The 18,025-nt window shown below is 36.2% G+C and overlaps 1 protein-coding gene across 4 annotated transcripts in view; it reads right to left on the bottom strand.

Annotated features, from left to right (window-relative positions):
• fibcd1b (fibrinogen C domain containing 1b) overlaps positions 1 to 18,025 on the bottom strand; it is a 97,873-nt gene that overhangs the window by 43,570 nt on the left and 36,278 nt on the right. For all 4 annotated transcript variants that reach the window (XM_079873307.1, XM_079873308.1, XM_079873306.1 and 1 more), the window contains 2 exons: positions 10,225 to 10,384; positions 8,482 to 8,618 (listed from right to left, as the gene is read on the bottom strand). In XM_079873307.1, the coding sequence (XP_079729433.1) occupies positions 8,482 to 8,618; positions 10,225 to 10,384 (297 nt within the window). The remainder of the gene's footprint in view (positions 1 to 8,481; positions 8,619 to 10,224; positions 10,385 to 18,025) is intronic.

Below are 18,025 nucleotides of genomic sequence, written 5' to 3'. Positions count from 1 at the left end.
CTAATCATTTCATCTCAAAACCTAATCTCATAACATAATATGTGTTATGAAAATAGAGGCTTACTCGGTCCAATCACAGCTACAACCCTGTGGAACTGCCTTCGCCCTGTGCAATTGTTTAAAAACACGCATTTGGAAATATACAACCGGGCTATGAAATATGAATGAGTAATAAGAAACAGCCAGACATTGAAAACCATTTTTCCAGAAAGGGAAGAAAAACAAGTTGCATTCCAAGTGCTGCCCCCTCCCCCCAATAGTTTCAATCTAAAACTTTTACATTTCAGGTCTTAGTGCTTTTTTAATATTTCAGAGAGGAGTTGTGGGTACTTTTGATAAAAGCACCATTTGATAATGCCGGATCACGTAGCACTCTAATAGATCTGCTCCCATAAATGATTTATATAGTGCTCATTTTTAGTCCTCTCCTTTTAGCAGATAAAAAAATAATAGTGGAATACATTATCTCAGGGCAAAGCACGGGTTACAAACGGAATACAGAATATCGCCACCACAGGTGATAATGCACGTGAGTGTGTGTGTTTTTTGTGCATGCAAGAATACATAGATGTGTGCTTACTAGAGCCCGACCGATATGGATTTTTGGGCGCCGATGCCGATACCGATAAAAAAAAGCCAGATACCGATATATCTATACCGATATTATTTATGTGTATATTATAATACAGTAGCAATATTATTTATGTGTATTATAGTACAGTAAGTTTGGACACACTTTCCAATTGGTGTGTACAAACTTTTGATGGGTACTGTAGGCTATAGAATACACAGTATAAACAGAATAAATATATAAACGTTTTGCAATGATAACTTAAATGTGGTGATTAAACACTTGTGTGACAAAGATATGTAATGGAGGCAGGGTGAATGATAGAATGAGAATTTGAGCTGTAACCAAACTAGTTTGCATTTTATATTATATTATATTCTAAATACTCTTCTATTTTTAATCTTAATTTCTCTAATATCTACCAGTGGAGGAAGAACTCAGATCTTTTTAGTAAAGTAAAATTAATAATATCATAATGAAAACGTTTATAATTACATATGTACAGTAGTTTTATACTATTATACTAAGTAGTAAGCAAAATGTACTAAACGTGAAACTAGGCTATAGGGCTGGACCCGAATATTCGTTCGGTGGGTTGGTATTCGATTTGAAAATTTGACATTCGAATATTTGTTGTTGTTTTTTTTCACATCTGGGATCCCCCGCGAAACGGTTCTCATTCGCGCTTGAATAAGGCCGGCGACACACTGACTGCGTGGCATGGCCGTTTTTATTTCGGCTCCCATGTTAACAGGTTGGAGTTTGCACACTGCCTGCGTGAGACACGCGTCTCTCAGGCGCGGCTGGAGCCACGCGGAAAACGCGTCTATGCTAGAAATAGAACCGACGCGCAAGTGTTCCAGCAACGGGAGTCTTCTCTGGCAAGAGCGCAGAACAGCGGAGTTTGTATGGAGGAAGTGCATGTCTGAGCTTGTGTTTTGGATTAAGCTGTGTTGCTTTGACATTGTGGAAAATAGAATAATAGAAACAAAATGTATTAGCCTTTTTACCCCTTATTATCAATCTAAATTAATCTCGTTTTTTAATTTAACTTAATTGCGTTTTTCTTTATTTAAATTTCGTTTTTCTTTATTTAAATATCGTTTTTTCTTTATTTAAATTGTGTTTTTCTTTATTTAAATTTCGTTTAATTTCTTTATTTCAATTTTGTTTAATTTCTTTATTTAAATTTCGTTTTTCTTTATTTCAATTTCGTTTAATTTCTTTATTTCAATTTCGTTTAATTTCTTTATTTCAATTTCGTTTAATTTCTTTATTTCAATTTCGTTTAATTTCTTTATTTCAATTTCGTTTTTCTTTATTTCAATTTCGTTTCTCTTTATTTAAATCTACCCTTTACTGTGTCAGTAATTTTGTTAGTCAGAAAAATATTAGACTACCTTAAAAGTATTGCTTAATTTAACAGACCTGTGTGTGTGCGTTTTATATCACTAACAGTGTCCGTTCTCGGACGCATTCTCTGCCCGCGTGAGGTGCGCCGCTTCCGGCTCGCGCTGTTCTGTAGTTTACTAAAAGTGTATTAATTCTGAACGTGTCGCGTCTCCATCTGGCTACTTTTAATGCAAAATGGCCCTATATAAAGTGTTATAATTACATAAATTATTGGAATATTGCTTGATGTTGTAACGTAGCAGAATGAGCTTTAACACTGTGTCTACACCGGACGCGGCTGTTATTTTTTTGCCACTTTTGCCAGTTCTTTGTAACAGCTTTTAGGTGCTTTATTGGCAGCGCCATCCTTACATAAATCACTGCACGCTGCATTTTTTTAAATATTAATTTATCGGCCGCTATAAATGCCGATACCGATTAGGAAAATGCCTAATATCGGCCGATAATATCGGCCCGCCGATATATCGGTCGGGCTCTAGTGCTTACATGTGTGTGCGAGAGAAAAAGTAACAGAGGGTGAAAGAAAGAGACATAAAGAATGAGCCTGCAATGCATGACCAAGTCAAAAGAGAAGATGTGAAACATCTTTCTTGACTGACACCTAAATACTTTCATCTGTCAAAGCCTTAGGTGTGTGTATGCCTGTAATGCTATGCTTGGTTTTACCTCAAGAAATATCAGTGTAGGAGAAAATGTTTTTTTTTTTTTTTTACACCTGTGTGCCTCCCAACATCACCTCTCTGTTTCTCTCTTCCTATTTAGCATTAATGCTAAGGGAAAAAAAAAAGTGTCATTCCTATTTATAGGAGCTCCCGGTGTCTGGCAGAAAGAAGTGTTCTCTCTTTCCTCTGTCATGCTCCCTGCCGAAATGAAAACAAGAAGCAACAAAAGGACAAGGGCAGGAAATACGTAGTAAAGAACGAGAGAATTGAAAGGTCTCATTTTGATATTAAAGCACAGCTGTAGGTCACAGCACAGGCTCAAAGTAGCTCAGTCTACAGCACCATTTCCATTTGTTGTATCAGTGGCACACTTTACTGTAAGCTTACGTCATCGGGACAGTGCATGACTTTGTGAACACATGCAATCAATTATTAGATGTCAAAATAAAATGGATTTGAGTGGGTGGAATTAATCCTAAATTGTGTAGTGACTGTGGACATGCAGTCTGTAATGGGAAGGTGGTGTGTGTTTTGGAGGGCTGTTTAAGCTAAAAGCGGTAATAAATTATGACCCATTTTTGTACTGAAAATCACAAATAATAGTGCTGGAACAAGAGCGGCAAATTAAGCCAGCAGTTATGGCTTATATCTGCATATACGCGGTTATCTAGACAAAAAAGTTGTATTCAGAGTTAACGTAAACGAAAGACGGGAACTAAAATAAATAAAGGTCAGTATGAGTTGATAGAACAAAATAGCCAGTTTCACATATAGCAGATCATAGATAAATTGATTTATTTTCAATTTCTAAAGGTTTCTAATAAGAGAGCATATCAATTGTCACAATATTGCATAGGCATTTATGTTGTTGACAGTTTGAAGAATTTAATGACATTTGTGCTTACTTCACCACTATTTTGAAGACATCTTCCATAAACCAAATGCTTTGTCTTCTCTTGAGCATTTTATTTAATGAATTGACTTTATAAATTCAATCAAATGTTCACATATACAGTGGTGTGAAAAAGTGTTTGCCCCCTTGGTAAATATGATCAAATATGGCTGTAAAAAATAAATCTGCATTTTTAATCCTTTTGATATTTTATTAAAAAAATGTGCAAAATCTAACCTTTCATTGAAGTAAAATAATTGAAAGTGGGGGGAAAATCACATTATGAAATAAATGTTTTTCTCCAAAACACGTTGGGAAAAAATGTTTGCCCCCTTTTATTAAATACTTTTTGCAACCTCTTTTTTCCAAGATAACAGCTCTGAGTTTTCTCCTATAATGCCTGATGAGTTTGGAGAACACCTGACAAGAGATCAGAGACCATTCCTCCATACAGAATCTCTCCATCATGTTCTCCATTATAAGATGTCTAGCACAGGCTGTCAGGTTTAGATTTTTTATCTGTTGGTATTTGATCGAATCCGTGATGCCATGTATCTGAACAAGATGTCCAGGACCTCTGGCAGAAAATTAGGCCCACAACATTAAAGATACAGCAGAGTATTTCATTTTACACATGGGGTACTTTTTTTTATCCCTGTGTGCACCAAACCCATCTTAAGTGTTTGCTGCCAAAAAAGCTAATGTTTTTGTTTCATCTGACCATAGAACATTTGAAAAGTAACTGACACTACTGGAACTTCAAACGGGATGGGTTCTATGGTCAGATGATTTTTGTTTTAGATTCCGTCTCTCACAGTTGAAGAGAACCTATGATAAAAATTACAGACTTCTACATGCTTTGTAAAACCTGCAAAATCAGCAGTGTATCAAATACTTGTTCTCCCCACTGTATACACGTCCAAAAGTCTGATATCATGAGTGAAAATACTGTTATTCTGCATCAACTACTACCATTCAAAAGTTTGGGGTCAGTAAGATTTTTTAATGATTTTGAAATCAGTATTTAATGCTCATTTATTTGCAAAACAAAAAACAAACAAAAAATTTAAAAAAAAAAACAGTAAAACACAGTAAAAAAAAATTATATGATGGCAAAGCTGAATTTTTAATAATTTATAGCTCAAGAAACATTTCTTATTATTATAAATGTTGAAAACAGTTTTGTTGCTAATATTTTTTGTGGTTCTTTGATAAAAGTTCAAAAGGACAGGATTTGTAACATAATAAATGTAATGTGTACTTGCTGAATGTACAATTTAATGTGTACTTGCTGAATAAAAAAAAAAAAAAAACCCTTTCTGAAATCTTACTGAACACAAATTTTGAATGGTATAATATCTAAGTCTCTCCTTTCTCTCTCGTTGTTCTTCGCCTCTTTGGCTCATTTCATTTTTACAGTTCATTAGTCTCCCTTCAATATACACGCACACACACAATACCACCCCCCACCACCCCCACCCCACACCCCACACCACTACCACCAGCCCACACACACACATATACTATAACTGTGGGTGTCTTCTTTCCCAGTTGAAACAGTCTCTTGAGCAGCAAAAAGTGTGACGGTTATGAAGAACTAATAGCCTGACAGACTGCATACACCATATCTCACCTCAAGCCATTTCCTCTCAACATCATTCTCTTTCCATCTCTCTCTTCTATCAACAGCCTCTATGATGTGACTGATTTTACTCTTTTCCATATACAGTACACTCATATATGCACATGCATATGTAATCTATGTATCTAGGCACATGTGACTATGTGATTAGAACCATGTTTTGTACATTATTAACATTTATGCACTGATCCATCAGTGATGTGGCAAGGAAAAACCCTCTGTGCTACTGAAGATCTGAAGAAACTTTCTTTGCCTCAAATTTTCAAGAAACATGTATAGTAATGTGATAGATTTTGCAGTTCAGTGAGCCATGCATATTTACATATAGACAGATGACTTTGAATGTGCTACTGTATACAGATATATAGATGTGCATGGAGATGTTATTGATCCCTGAGGGAAAGTTCAGGAAAGAACAGCCTCCATTGTGAGCAGGATTCAATCCTACGCAGCGAGACCCAGCGGATACACAATCTCAAAATCCAGAGTAATCATCAGAGATATAATCATCAGAGATATTGTCATCATCATATCAATCTCACTAAGTGCTTTCACAATACGTCTCATGTTTTTAAGAGGTCAAATATTACAGCGACTTTGAGCATCATTCTGTTAAGAGCCTCAATAAAGTTATCAGTATATCTACTACATGCTAATAATAAACCAGACGGAGGATTAATGCTCCAGTACATGGTTGTTTAGAGAGATTAGATGCATATAATATCAAAAGTATTTGACTTTCTTTTTTCACTTTTTTTTTTTTTTTTTTTTTGCTTTTAGCCTACTTCAATCTGGGTTTTAAATTTTTGATTTAAAATTGAGATAAAAGAACAGCAGGCAGCTTGAAACGTGAGTGATTAAATAAATAATGATCTTATTTTTCTCTTCTTTTTTTGGTTTCTGAAATCTGCATCTACAGCTAAAAAATAAAATCCTGTCATTGTTTACTCACCATCATGTCATTTCAAACCTGGAAGACTTTTTCTTTTGCAGTCCTTTAAATGGAAAGTTCAATCAAATATAAAACATAATTTAAATACCTTGAAGATATTTAGAAAAACACTGGGGTCCAAAAAGACTCCATTGAAAGTCATACAGGTTTGCAACTACTTGAAGGTGAGTAAATGATGACATTATTTTCGTTTTTGGACAAACTATCTCTTTAAGTTTGTGTTGGAATAAGAGTGCAATTATATATAATAGGGGTGTAACTGTACATGTATTCGTCCTGAACCGTCACGGTACCAACGTCACGGTTCAGTCCATACAGACGACAAATACAGTCAGTCACAGGTGATTACTCCAATCCAGAAGGGGGTGTGCGTCAGTGATGCGCGGGTTGATCCAAAAGAGCGGGTGCCTGCGGTCACCCGCGGTATATTTTTATGATATTCGGGTCGCGGACGGTCGGGTCAAATTTTAAAGGAGTGTCTGGCAACATGTTATCTACTACTAACATGTACAAGTTCAAATAAAGTTTTGACAAAAGAGTTTTTATAAAAAGATAAACCTCGCATATTTCAGCCTTTAAATCATTTTTATAAAAAGAATGAGTCAAAAAAAGATAAATTACTGACATTTACAATGCACATTAGCTTATCTTTTATTATTAATAGTAGAATTCGGTCCGATTTTCCCGTGGCGTCTGTTATTATTTGAAATAACGAACCTGAGCGCGCAAAAGACGCAATATGTGAACGGCCCTTGGCGAGCTATACCTCCAATCAGGCCACGAGCTACTGGTAGCTCGCGAGCGACGTGTTGGAGAAGTGGGAAATCCTTATTTACCTTTTGAATGTTGAGCGTTATTAACTTTTGAATAAATGCTGACGTGGGACAAAATGCCCGATTTCCCAACATGTTGAACTGAGCAATGCCATTGTACCATTTTAATAGTCTACTTTTAAATGCATATAGCTCAGTAATGTCAGTTTTATGTATTTTCTGAGAGGGGGCGGGATTTTTGTTGGGAAAGTCGGGGGAGAGCCCCCCCGCACCCCTAGTTCCTGCGTCTATGGCCCAATGACACTACGATGAGCATTTACTACTTTTAAAAAATGCGGGTCAGGAAGCAGGTCGGGTACAATATTTTCTTTCTTTTTTTGCGGTCCGAGTTGCGGGTGGGTTAGTTGAAAACGTCGGTCGGGTGCGGGTTGTTTATACATTGACCCGCGCATCGCTGGTGTGCGTGGTAATGCAATGCTAGTAACAGCCACAAAAGGAAAAAGCAGAAGAGGAAGAAGAGACGATCTATGTAAGTGTTCACCCAAGAGCTTGCTTGTAGCCTGTAACCGCTGAGTTTCGATTAATATTTGTGACATGCTCCACTAACTTCATGAAAAGGAAACCAGGATGGCAGAAAACAGCATCCTGTTTGTTTTCTTTATTTTACAAAAGTACAAAGTTTCGTTTTTATTGTGAGAGCACACAAATAAAAATGTACCCTTTACAGTTGTGAATGTAATGTCAAAATTATGCCAAAATGCCTGTCTTGGCGAGTATTCTGTCTTGGCGAGTATTTAACCACAGTCAGTTTTGGATCGTAAATTGTTGAGAAAGATAACATGTTGTGTAACAGTATATTGGATCCATGCATAGACTCTTAAAGTGACAGCAGTCTTATATTCCTGCTGCTGTCTGCCATGTTAATCAGAGAACAAAAGACAAAGAAAATCACTCTCTGCTCTTGACTGAATAAATTTTGTAACTTTTTTAATCTGTATTTAATTTTTACACTGAAAACTATCCAGTGTTATTTTACAATTGATTTCTATAGTATTTCTTACCTGAATACTAGCCTACTGTTAGACCCACCAATTTGTTGTTTGCAATTTGGGTATTTGTTCTTATTTTGATTACTGATATTTTGAAGAAAAGTAGATTTTTGTTTGTATATGCTGTCAATTATAGTTCTTAGAAAGAAAATCGGAATCAGCAAAAATTGGTATTGGCAGATCACACTTGCAAAAAAAATCGGAAATCCGAATTGGCCAAGAAAATTGCAATCAGTGCATCTCTACAAACAAAATTCAAATCAGTTGTCAGTCCACATGACATTCCACACATCTCTCTTTTGTGGTGGCTGTTGTTCCTCATGAGTGTAAATCCACATATAAAATGAATAATAAGTTGTTTCCAGAACCACACCTCTCTTTTTTCCCCATTTCATTCACATTAAGATTTCAATAAAAGCCTCACTTTGGTGTGATACCACAAATAATACAATTTAATTACACTTCAGGCGGTGCATATTAAAACAAACTCAAAAGAACAAATATGCATATGTGTTAATGTGACTCACCGTCCATCCACCTCCATCCGTGCTCATATCGCAGTAGACCTGAAAGCCGGCAGGGTAATGAGTGGGAAAAACAGAGTAGATGCCATCTTCCCTCTGACCGCTAGCATATATATCACTACAGTCCCGTGGACGAGAGCCTTGAAAAAGACAGACAGAGAAAGCAAGAAAGAGAAAGAGAGAGAGAGAGAGAGAGAGAGAGAGAGAGAGAGAGAGAGAGAGAGAGAGAGAGAGAGAGAGAGAGAGAGAGAGAGAGAGAGAGAGAGAGAGAGAGAGAGAGAGAGAGAGAGAGAGGGAGAGAGAGAGAGAGAGGAGAGAGAGAGAGAGAGAGAGAGAGCATCAAACATAAAAACCACAAAGACTAGATCCCTGGATGGTTACAGGATAGCAGATAGCTGAAATAGGCCAAGACTAATTTAATGACCAAAGGAATATTACTATAGGTTAGCCAACATGATTTTGTGCCCATCTTTCCAAGGCAGCTGGTGTTTCTCAATTTACTGGTTACTCTGTTCCCAAAAGAGCGATCCTTTTCCCTGATTATAGAAAACACACTCCCCTTCACTGGCACACACTTGCATTCAAGTGTCTGCTCCATACCAGGTTCATTACAAGCCACACCTGTGGCTCCAGCAGACACATCAGGACCTTAAAAGTAAAGTGGTAAAATGCTTTTAGACACATTAGGCCTCCCGAGAGCACAATTTAAGCACAGCCACTTTCCTTCAGCTTCCAGCAACTCGTCTAATGAGAATTCAGATCAACGGGACACAAAAAGAAGACAATAGTTACGTGCACTTTTTAAACACAGTTTTCCCGTGAAATTGTCTGATGTTCTTTGGATTGAGAATCAATGAGTCAAGAGTGGGAGGAGGCGCTCTGTTCGGGGACCAAAGTGATTGTGATTCTGAGCTGGTGTAGTCAGAGTACATGATTTGAATCTAAATATTTGTTCATGGGACCACATAACTTTTAAACTCAATCACCTGAGCAAAAATGCCATGTGACAAATCACTTTGGAGCCAAAGAAAATAGTAAGAGCAGAATGATACTATGCTATTCTGGACTCTACTAATTCCCTTCACTAATGACATACTAAACTCTAAAAAGTCAATTTCATGCTTTTAAGGGCCTCCAGAAAAGAATCTGTCATTATATAATGAGGTATTAGCAATACATATGTAGCAATCAAACAAAATTATTTTTAATGGTTTTCAAAAGAGAATGATGTCAACCAGCCAAATCTCGACTCCCTGCAGGCTGAAAAGAGGGATGGATGGACTCTTGGATACATGTGAATGAACAATGAAACATACACTACTGTTCAAAAGTCTGGGGTCATCACATTTTTATTCAAATAAAGTCTGGGGTCATCACATTATTCTTCAAATAAATGCTGTTCATTGAACTTTCTGTTTATCAAATAACTTTGAACAAAATGTATAACGGTTTCCACCAAAATGTTTAGCAGCACAACTGTTTTCAACATTAATAATAATAATTTTAAGGAATGTTTCTTGAGCAGCAAAGAAACTTGCAGTCAACAGAATGTGTTAAAGGGTCCTCCAAAATAAAGTGAAACCATATTAATATTTCACAATATTGCTGTTTTTACTGTATTTTTGATCAAATAAATGCAGCCTTGGTGTTTGGTAGTGTAAAGTGGAACAAATAGACAATGGACACTTAGGTAAAACCTCAAACATGTTAAACAAAGAAGATGGGCAGGCAAACTAGATCCCCTACCATTAGCACAGCCTTTAAGGCGAACTCCTCTGACTGGTGCCCTCTGCAGGTCAGCCTTCACCCTGGCCTTCAGACCTCCTGTTTCCTTCTGCATGGCATTCAGAGTATCGCTCACAGAGTTGACAACCTTCACCATGTTAATCTGGCTCTCGGACAGCAGCTGCAACACAAACAAAAACTATTACACAGAAAGCATGAACTGACAAGGAAACTGTCCAGAATAAACTGCAAGGAATCGATACGGTTGGATACGGTTGATCAGCAGCTTACTATTATATACTTGAATATTTAAAAGGAAATAAAAATCTGTCATAATTTACTCTCCCTCATGATTCAAACCTTTATGATTTTTCCTTCTACAAAACGCAAAAGAAGACATTATGGACAAATACTTTTCACTGGACCCTACTTTTCTTTTTGTGATCCACGGAAGAAAGAAAGTCACACAGCTCTGTAATGACAGTGCTCACATCACAGCACAATTCGGACCCCATGATATTTAGTGTTTAGTATTTCAAAATAAGTTGATGTAAGATTCCATTTCCCAAAAATATATCAGCCATTGTGGATAACATGCAGTCTCTTGAGATTCATTTTGGTGCCTTGGACAGCAAAATGTTCAATTATAGCTCTGCAGCACAACAGAAAACAATTCTTGTGCCAAGTCTAGATCTGTTTGATGGCTTCAACTTATAAGAGAACACTATAGGTTTATTTTCTGGACATACAGAAAGCTTTGAACCATTGACGCGAACAGCTTATTGTCCAGTGAAATTGAAAATCCCTTGTAGCCTGCATGAGAAGGCAAAATCTGTCTAGGAGACAGTTCCATAAGGCCAACTGTCATTTTAGCTCAAATACTTGACATGCAATAGAGCTGTAAAGGTCTTTGTGCCAGATTTACAGTGTGATTTTCTGCTTGAGGCAGTAAGTTGAACCTGCTATATCTTGTCTACCTATAAATAAGACCATTGTGTGCCTTTTCCCCATAAACTTATGAGATCTGACCCATTTTAGATGGAAAACCCTGTGTTCCTGTGAGCATGAGTGTGTGGTTGTGTCAATGTTTGTGAGGCACATTCAACATAATAAATGAGTGTCCTGTACTTGTCTGCAGCTCAACAATGTGTCCTATACAGTGTTCTTTAAAGGACACCTACACATTGAGCAGGACGGACACGGTCTATACCTGCTATAACTGATGAGCTATGAATATAAATTAGGACTTTACTAATCTCACAAGTTTTATTCTCTCTGTACATGGATTTTAGGCAACGTTTTGAAAGAATGAGAACAGTATAGTCAAAAGTATGGACTCAACATGGTCTTTGAATCATCAGACACATCCTATAAGGAATATGTTTAAATTATTTGGAATATGTGAGAGACTTATGTGGATTAAAAAAAAAGAAAAAATCCTGTAGTAAAAACATATATACAGTATTTGTATTTTTTTTTTCAAAACAAAATATAAAATTCACAGTCACAAACCTACATTGTGAGTAAACCATGGAGCATCAAGAAATTAAATTTTATTATAAAAAAAAAACAAAAAAAAACATGGTGATTAAAAAATACGTGGATACTATTACCAACCAATACGCTAGTATGCAAATTTTTGGTTAAGATTTTTTAATGTTTTTGAAATAAGTCTCACCAAGATAATAAATAATAAACAATACTCACCATGCTGCATTTATTTGATCAAAAATACAGCAAAATACAGCATTTTAATATATTTTGAAATGTAATTTATACCTGTGATGACAACTGAATTTTCAACATCATTACTCCAGTCTTCAGTGTCACATGATTCTTCAGAAATCATTGCAATATGATTATTTACTGCTCAAAAAACATGTCTTATTATTATCAATTATGGCAACAGTTGTGCTGCTTATATTTTTGTCAGGAATAAGATCAAAAGAACAGCATTTATTTGAAATACTAATCTTTTGTAACATTATAAATGTCTCTGATGTCACTTTCGACCAATTTAATGCTTCCTTTCTGAACAGTAGTCATTTCTTTAAAAAAAAGCACTGATGACAAACTTTTGAATAGTAATGTATGTAAATAACAATGCTGATGCTCACATGTAAGAGTTACGAGGAATACATGGAATATCAAATACTTATTTTGAATAATGATTTTACTGAAAAAATAAATTCCAAAAATCACACTCTAATAGGGTGATTTACCCCCCTTAATGAATTCAAAAGTTAACCAAACACACGCTTCCGTCTTTGTGCCTTTTGAATTCACTGAGTCCAATTCCTCTTATGGGAGAGGGAAATGGACAGGAACATTACGAATACACTGTACCAAACCAAATGATGTTCTCTGGGACCCTTGACTATTAGCACACTGAACCCTACAGATCATGGTTGGTTTGACACCTAAAACACTTACACATGACGCAAACACACACATGCTAGCGCACTGACAGTGTAATGCCCATAGGAAGTAACCTTTAGCTTCAGGGCTTTTCCGTGGTTATATCAGCAAGTTGTAATACTAAGATGATTGACAGTGCAGAATTACTTCCTTTAATTTCAGGCTGTAAATGGAATAGTCGCTGAAGCTAAAATGCCACTAGAGCTGAAACAACTTCACACAGCGCTCAACGCTTTCATTCCTCACCAGCATTTCTTACTTTTATAGGTGATGCTATTTACTCTCAGAGGTTTGAGGGGGGAGGGGGAGGCCTATACTGTTCGTGTGCGAATATCCTGCTGCTTTATGGAGCATAAGTGATAAAATGCTATCATGTGTAACCTAAAATCCTACCTCAGTGTACTATCAGAGCTGGTTTTACCACAAATTAACAATTAAACTGGCATTACATTTTAATACAGAACTGGGTTAAATCTGTGACAAGGGAACTGTCTGTGCTTCATTTTTCATGTGAAGGGAGATAATTACAGGTATAAGTGCCCTTAATTAATAAGGTTTGATCATTTGGAGATGACACATTTTTACACTGTTTCTAAGGTAACCGCAAACCCACCCCTGCCTCTTTTTCATCACTCTTCAGTTGCACTCAGTCTGTGCTGAGTGTAGCTTTCTGTGCTCCTTTCCAGATTCCACAAATCCAACTATTCAGTTAAACTGTATCAAAGCTCAACCAAAAAAGTATGAGTATAAAAACAGAAAGACCCCTCACATTCACAAAACACACACATATACACACAAACACAGGTCATCATTGCTGTCTAAAAGTCATCAGAAAACGGAGGATTATTTTCTATTCAGGGGGGATTTTGCTAACGCTTTTCTCTGTCGCACAGGTGTTTGGTAGTGATAAACAACTCTCTTTCACTCCTGCCCGCTGTGTTTGAGTGTGTGCGTGTGTGTGTTTGACAGATTTGGTGTGTAGGAGCTTGTCAGTAACTCGTGGTTAGAGAGAGATGGTGTTAATCCTAAACCTTAAGTCTTCGTAATTCAGATAAAAGTCAGGCTTTAACTCTGTGGTAATTCACTTAACACAGGAAAACAGGCAGCATCTGCTGTTCCCCAGCCCTGAAACTGAAGTCTATAGAATTCAGCAGTTGCCATCTAGTATCAATGTCCTCATATCAGCTTTCTCTGTCCTCAGCTGGCAATAACACAATGTATGTGACTATAACACTAGCATAATGCATTCAGAGTACAATATCTTACAGGATGCCATAGTGAAAGTCAACACACTTATAAAATGCCCTGGTGCAGCAAAAAATCTTACCTAAAAAGAACCCTGCAGGACAAGGAAATTACAATATATTGAAAATAAACAATCAGTGGCATTCTGACATGGTGGACCTTGAAACCATATAAAGGTGTCTTACACAGCTGAGCAAATACTGCTCTAAATTCTGTTTGAAGACACAATGCCGCATAAAAGCCTAAAATACAATATGTGACTCAGCCACTATTAAATGTTGCTTTGCCTCTGTGTAAATGAAATTCAGCATTAAAGCAGCCTTAAACTTTGCACTATCATAATGGAGTATATATTTAATCATTTCATATTTTTATGTAAATAATTGTATAGCATTAGACTGCTAATATAAATTAAATAGTCATCATAAATCCTGTATGTAAGACTTAGCAATTCAAAAGTTTAGGGTCAGCAATATTTTTTTTTTAATGAAATGAATATGCCGTTATTTTAATGCTAAGGGCCCTATTATACACCCGGCACAATGCAGTGCCAGGCGCAACGCAAGTGTATTTTGCTAGTTTCAGCCCGACGCAGTTATCTTTTTTATGTCCTGTGCCACGTCGTTTAAATAGCAAATGTATTTGCGCCTATTTGTGCGCCCATGGTCTGAAAACGAGGTGTGTTGAGGCAACTGAAATATGGTGGAAACATTTGTACAAAATACAATGTAAACAAGCCGGATTATAGCAACATTGCTAATTTACGTCCACAGTCCCTAGACAGGTACACACAAAAACAAATACTCAACTATACACACAAAACAACACCACAAAAAAAAAACAAAAAAAAACAATACCCAAACCATTTAAATTACTAAGAAAAATGTTTACACACCTGATTCGTCATAAGCCACTTCTTTAGATGATCTTTAAATGTGTGATAAGTAGAACATTGTCTTATTGACTGTGGTAAACTATTCAAATATTTGCTCCCTATCACAGATAATACTTTCTGACCAAAAGATGTTCGCCTATATGGCACTTCACAATCCCCTCTAATGACAGACCTGGTACCAATACCACAATCTGTCCTCTGTTTTATAAACTAATTTACCGGAGGCGAAGTCCAGACCTTATAAATAAAACAGGCATAATTGAAATATTTTAACTTTTCAAAACTCAATAAATTGTGTGTCTTTTAGAATTTTACAGTAATGAAATGAGAGTTTTTTTTTTGTTTGTTTTTTTTGTTTTTATCAAACACTTTTATTACCTTCTTATACAGTGTTTCTATTAACTTTAGAATTGTGTCACCTGTGAATGAACAACTATTGAAACAATACCGGATATGTGAAAAAATCATTGAATGTAAATACAACCTTGCAGCACCGACTGTCAAGTATGGCCTAATGTATTTAAAATTCTTTCAATTAAATTTTACAATATTAGACAACTTTTTTACGTGACTTTTAAAAGTGAGAGTCGAATCCAAAGTAACCCCAAGATAAGTAAACTCTTTAACAACTTCAAGCTCCTCCCCTCTCAGGAATAGATTTGAATGTGTCATCTCTACTAACTGTTTTGAAAATATCATACACACAGTTTTGTGTGTGTGTGTGTGTGTGTTCAATAATAAACCTGTCCTGGTAAGACAATCCTGAATATTGATCATAGCAGAAGTCAAAGTAATCAAAGCTTTTTCTAAATTCTTAGCATGGGAAAAAATTATTTTCATTAATATAAAGTGAAAATAACATTGGTTCTAAAATAGAACCTTGTGGAACACCCTTGGTGCAAGTGTCAAATGCCTTCTTTAGATCTAAAAAGACAGCACCAACACACGCATTCTTATCTAATAAGCATTTCACTTTCTCAACAAACAAACAATTTGCTGAATATGTTGAATAATTGCTGCGAAAACCGAATTGCATTGGATATAAAGAAGTAAAACCCTTATTTAAATGATTAGTCAAAATATTAGCTACCCATTTTTCTGCTACTGTAAATAGCAATCCGCCATGGCGCGAGCGCAACTGGCTTTTAAAGGGAATTGGAAATGACACTCTGATTGGTTTATTGCACATTATGCCCAAAACACACCCATTACTCATTAAGAGAATAGGGACAACCCTTTTAGACCATGCACTGGGCGCGCCAACCTTTTTTGCCGTCGTTAAAAGCAAAAGTGGATTTGACACGCCCTAAGTGTTGCGCCGCCACCGTGCACTTTAGACCATGCGCTTAGATCGTTGAAATAGGGCCCCAAATGTAGAGGCCGCATTATTGTAATGCGAGAGCACTTCTATTATAGAATCTCTCTGCTCGCACGCAGATTTCCTTTGCTCTCGCACAAAACTGGACATGCGCTCTCCAATATACAGTGCTCTCTTGGTATCTCCTCTCTCTCTCTCTCTGTGTTCTTGCACTTGAAATGAATTCTCCTCACTTCTGGGTTAAACTCAAAAGTTACCAACCAATAAGAATAGACTTCCATGACTGAACTATGAAAATGGCACATGGAATCTTATTGGCTGAGAGTAAACTGCACCCAGAATTATTTCGACAATCATAACGGATCTTTAATTTCTTTACAGTTTAATAATATTTAATCATATTAATCAAATGTATCTTAGAAATGACTCGGAATGGGGCACTTGGATGATTTGTACATATAAATAAATAACCTAGTCTAACTGCATCACATTACAGGTCAAACCCCTAAAATAATGCCATAATATGAATACTTTAAATTCGATTCAATTAAATTTAAGTGTATACAATTAATTTAAAACAATTAAATAGTAAACAATGAAATAAAACTCAAGATAAATACAAATATGGAATTTTAAAATAGTTTCCTCTGCGTGGTAGCCTATATCTCACATTTTGATGTTTGTCAGAATTCTGTGGTACTGATAGTTATTTTCTATTTCTTAATAAAATTGTTCCAAATAGAACAAATGCTACAAAGAAATTATGAATTATTACACCGGGTAGGCTAACTTAGATCACAGCAGGATTAAAAGAGGTCAAAAGATTTTCTTTCAAAGAGCCAGAAATCATGAACAATTATGCTAGCGTTAGTATTTCAGGCAGGACAGCAGATGTCACCATTGTGTGTGGGTGAAATATCGTCCTCAAGGAGATGATTTTTGAAATATAATATATCAATGCACAAATCACAGTGACGCCAAATAAGCATTTACCGTATCTGAGAGAAATGTAGTAGCGCATTGATCTGCCAGTCTCTTCAAAGGAAGATTACAAACGAAAGCCATTGATCACACACGTCGATGACTCTGTTATTTTGATGGTTTGCTTCACGATGTGAGTACATAACTCTTTTACTTCATTGTCCCTTGTAGGCAGAATTTTTTATTTATTTGGCTAAAACAATATAATTTTTTTTATTATTATTTTTATTTGCTTTGTTGAAAAGCGGGGCGGTTACACTGGGTTATCCATCTCCACAGATCGTCTGAAAACACGAAATCTCCCCTCGGCCCACCGTCTATATTGAGCTAGGCCTATATGTTTCGCACTGTTTGAGCGGACAGGCGTGCTTTAGGTTGTCATGACAATGACAGTTTAGGGCGGCACAAGATCGCGTTCATTTACACTGAACCGAAACAGTATCAGATTTGCCTTTGATACTAGGGGCTGAGGAGGGTCAGACCCGGCATATTTTAAGTCTGCTTTTATGCGCCATTGTGTTTTTACACAGAATTTTGAGCAGACACGGAGTCACTTTAGATCAGCCTTAACTCGGCTGTGTAAAGATGCCCTGCTTCATTAAAGTAGGCTATTTTTTTTTTTTCTGAAAAATGTAATATTTTTTATTCAAGCTGATTGTAAATATGTAGCCTACACAAAGTACCACATATCCCCCAAAACACACCATAAATGTATATTTGAGAAGTTTAAAATATATATACAATTGCTCTTTAAATGTTTGGGGTCCGAACTTTCACCAAATAGCCTACCATGGGGGTAAAAAGAGGAAATGAGGAGAATATGAGGGTTAAAACAATCTTACAGACCCCATCAATTTGAACTGTAGTGTACATAATTAAAAAAACATAAGGCTACATAAAATAAAATCAATAATGATAAACAAACCAACCAAACAAATAATCTTCATATAGACAATTTCAAATGT

The sequence above is a fragment of the Squalius cephalus genome, assembly GCF_949319135.1.
Source record: "Squalius cephalus genome assembly, chromosome: 5".
In the NCBI taxonomy this organism is placed as follows: domain Eukaryota; kingdom Metazoa; phylum Chordata; class Actinopteri; order Cypriniformes; family Leuciscidae; genus Squalius; species Squalius cephalus.
Note: the sequence above shows the minus strand (reverse complement) of the source record. Positions and strands in the feature narration are given on the sequence as shown.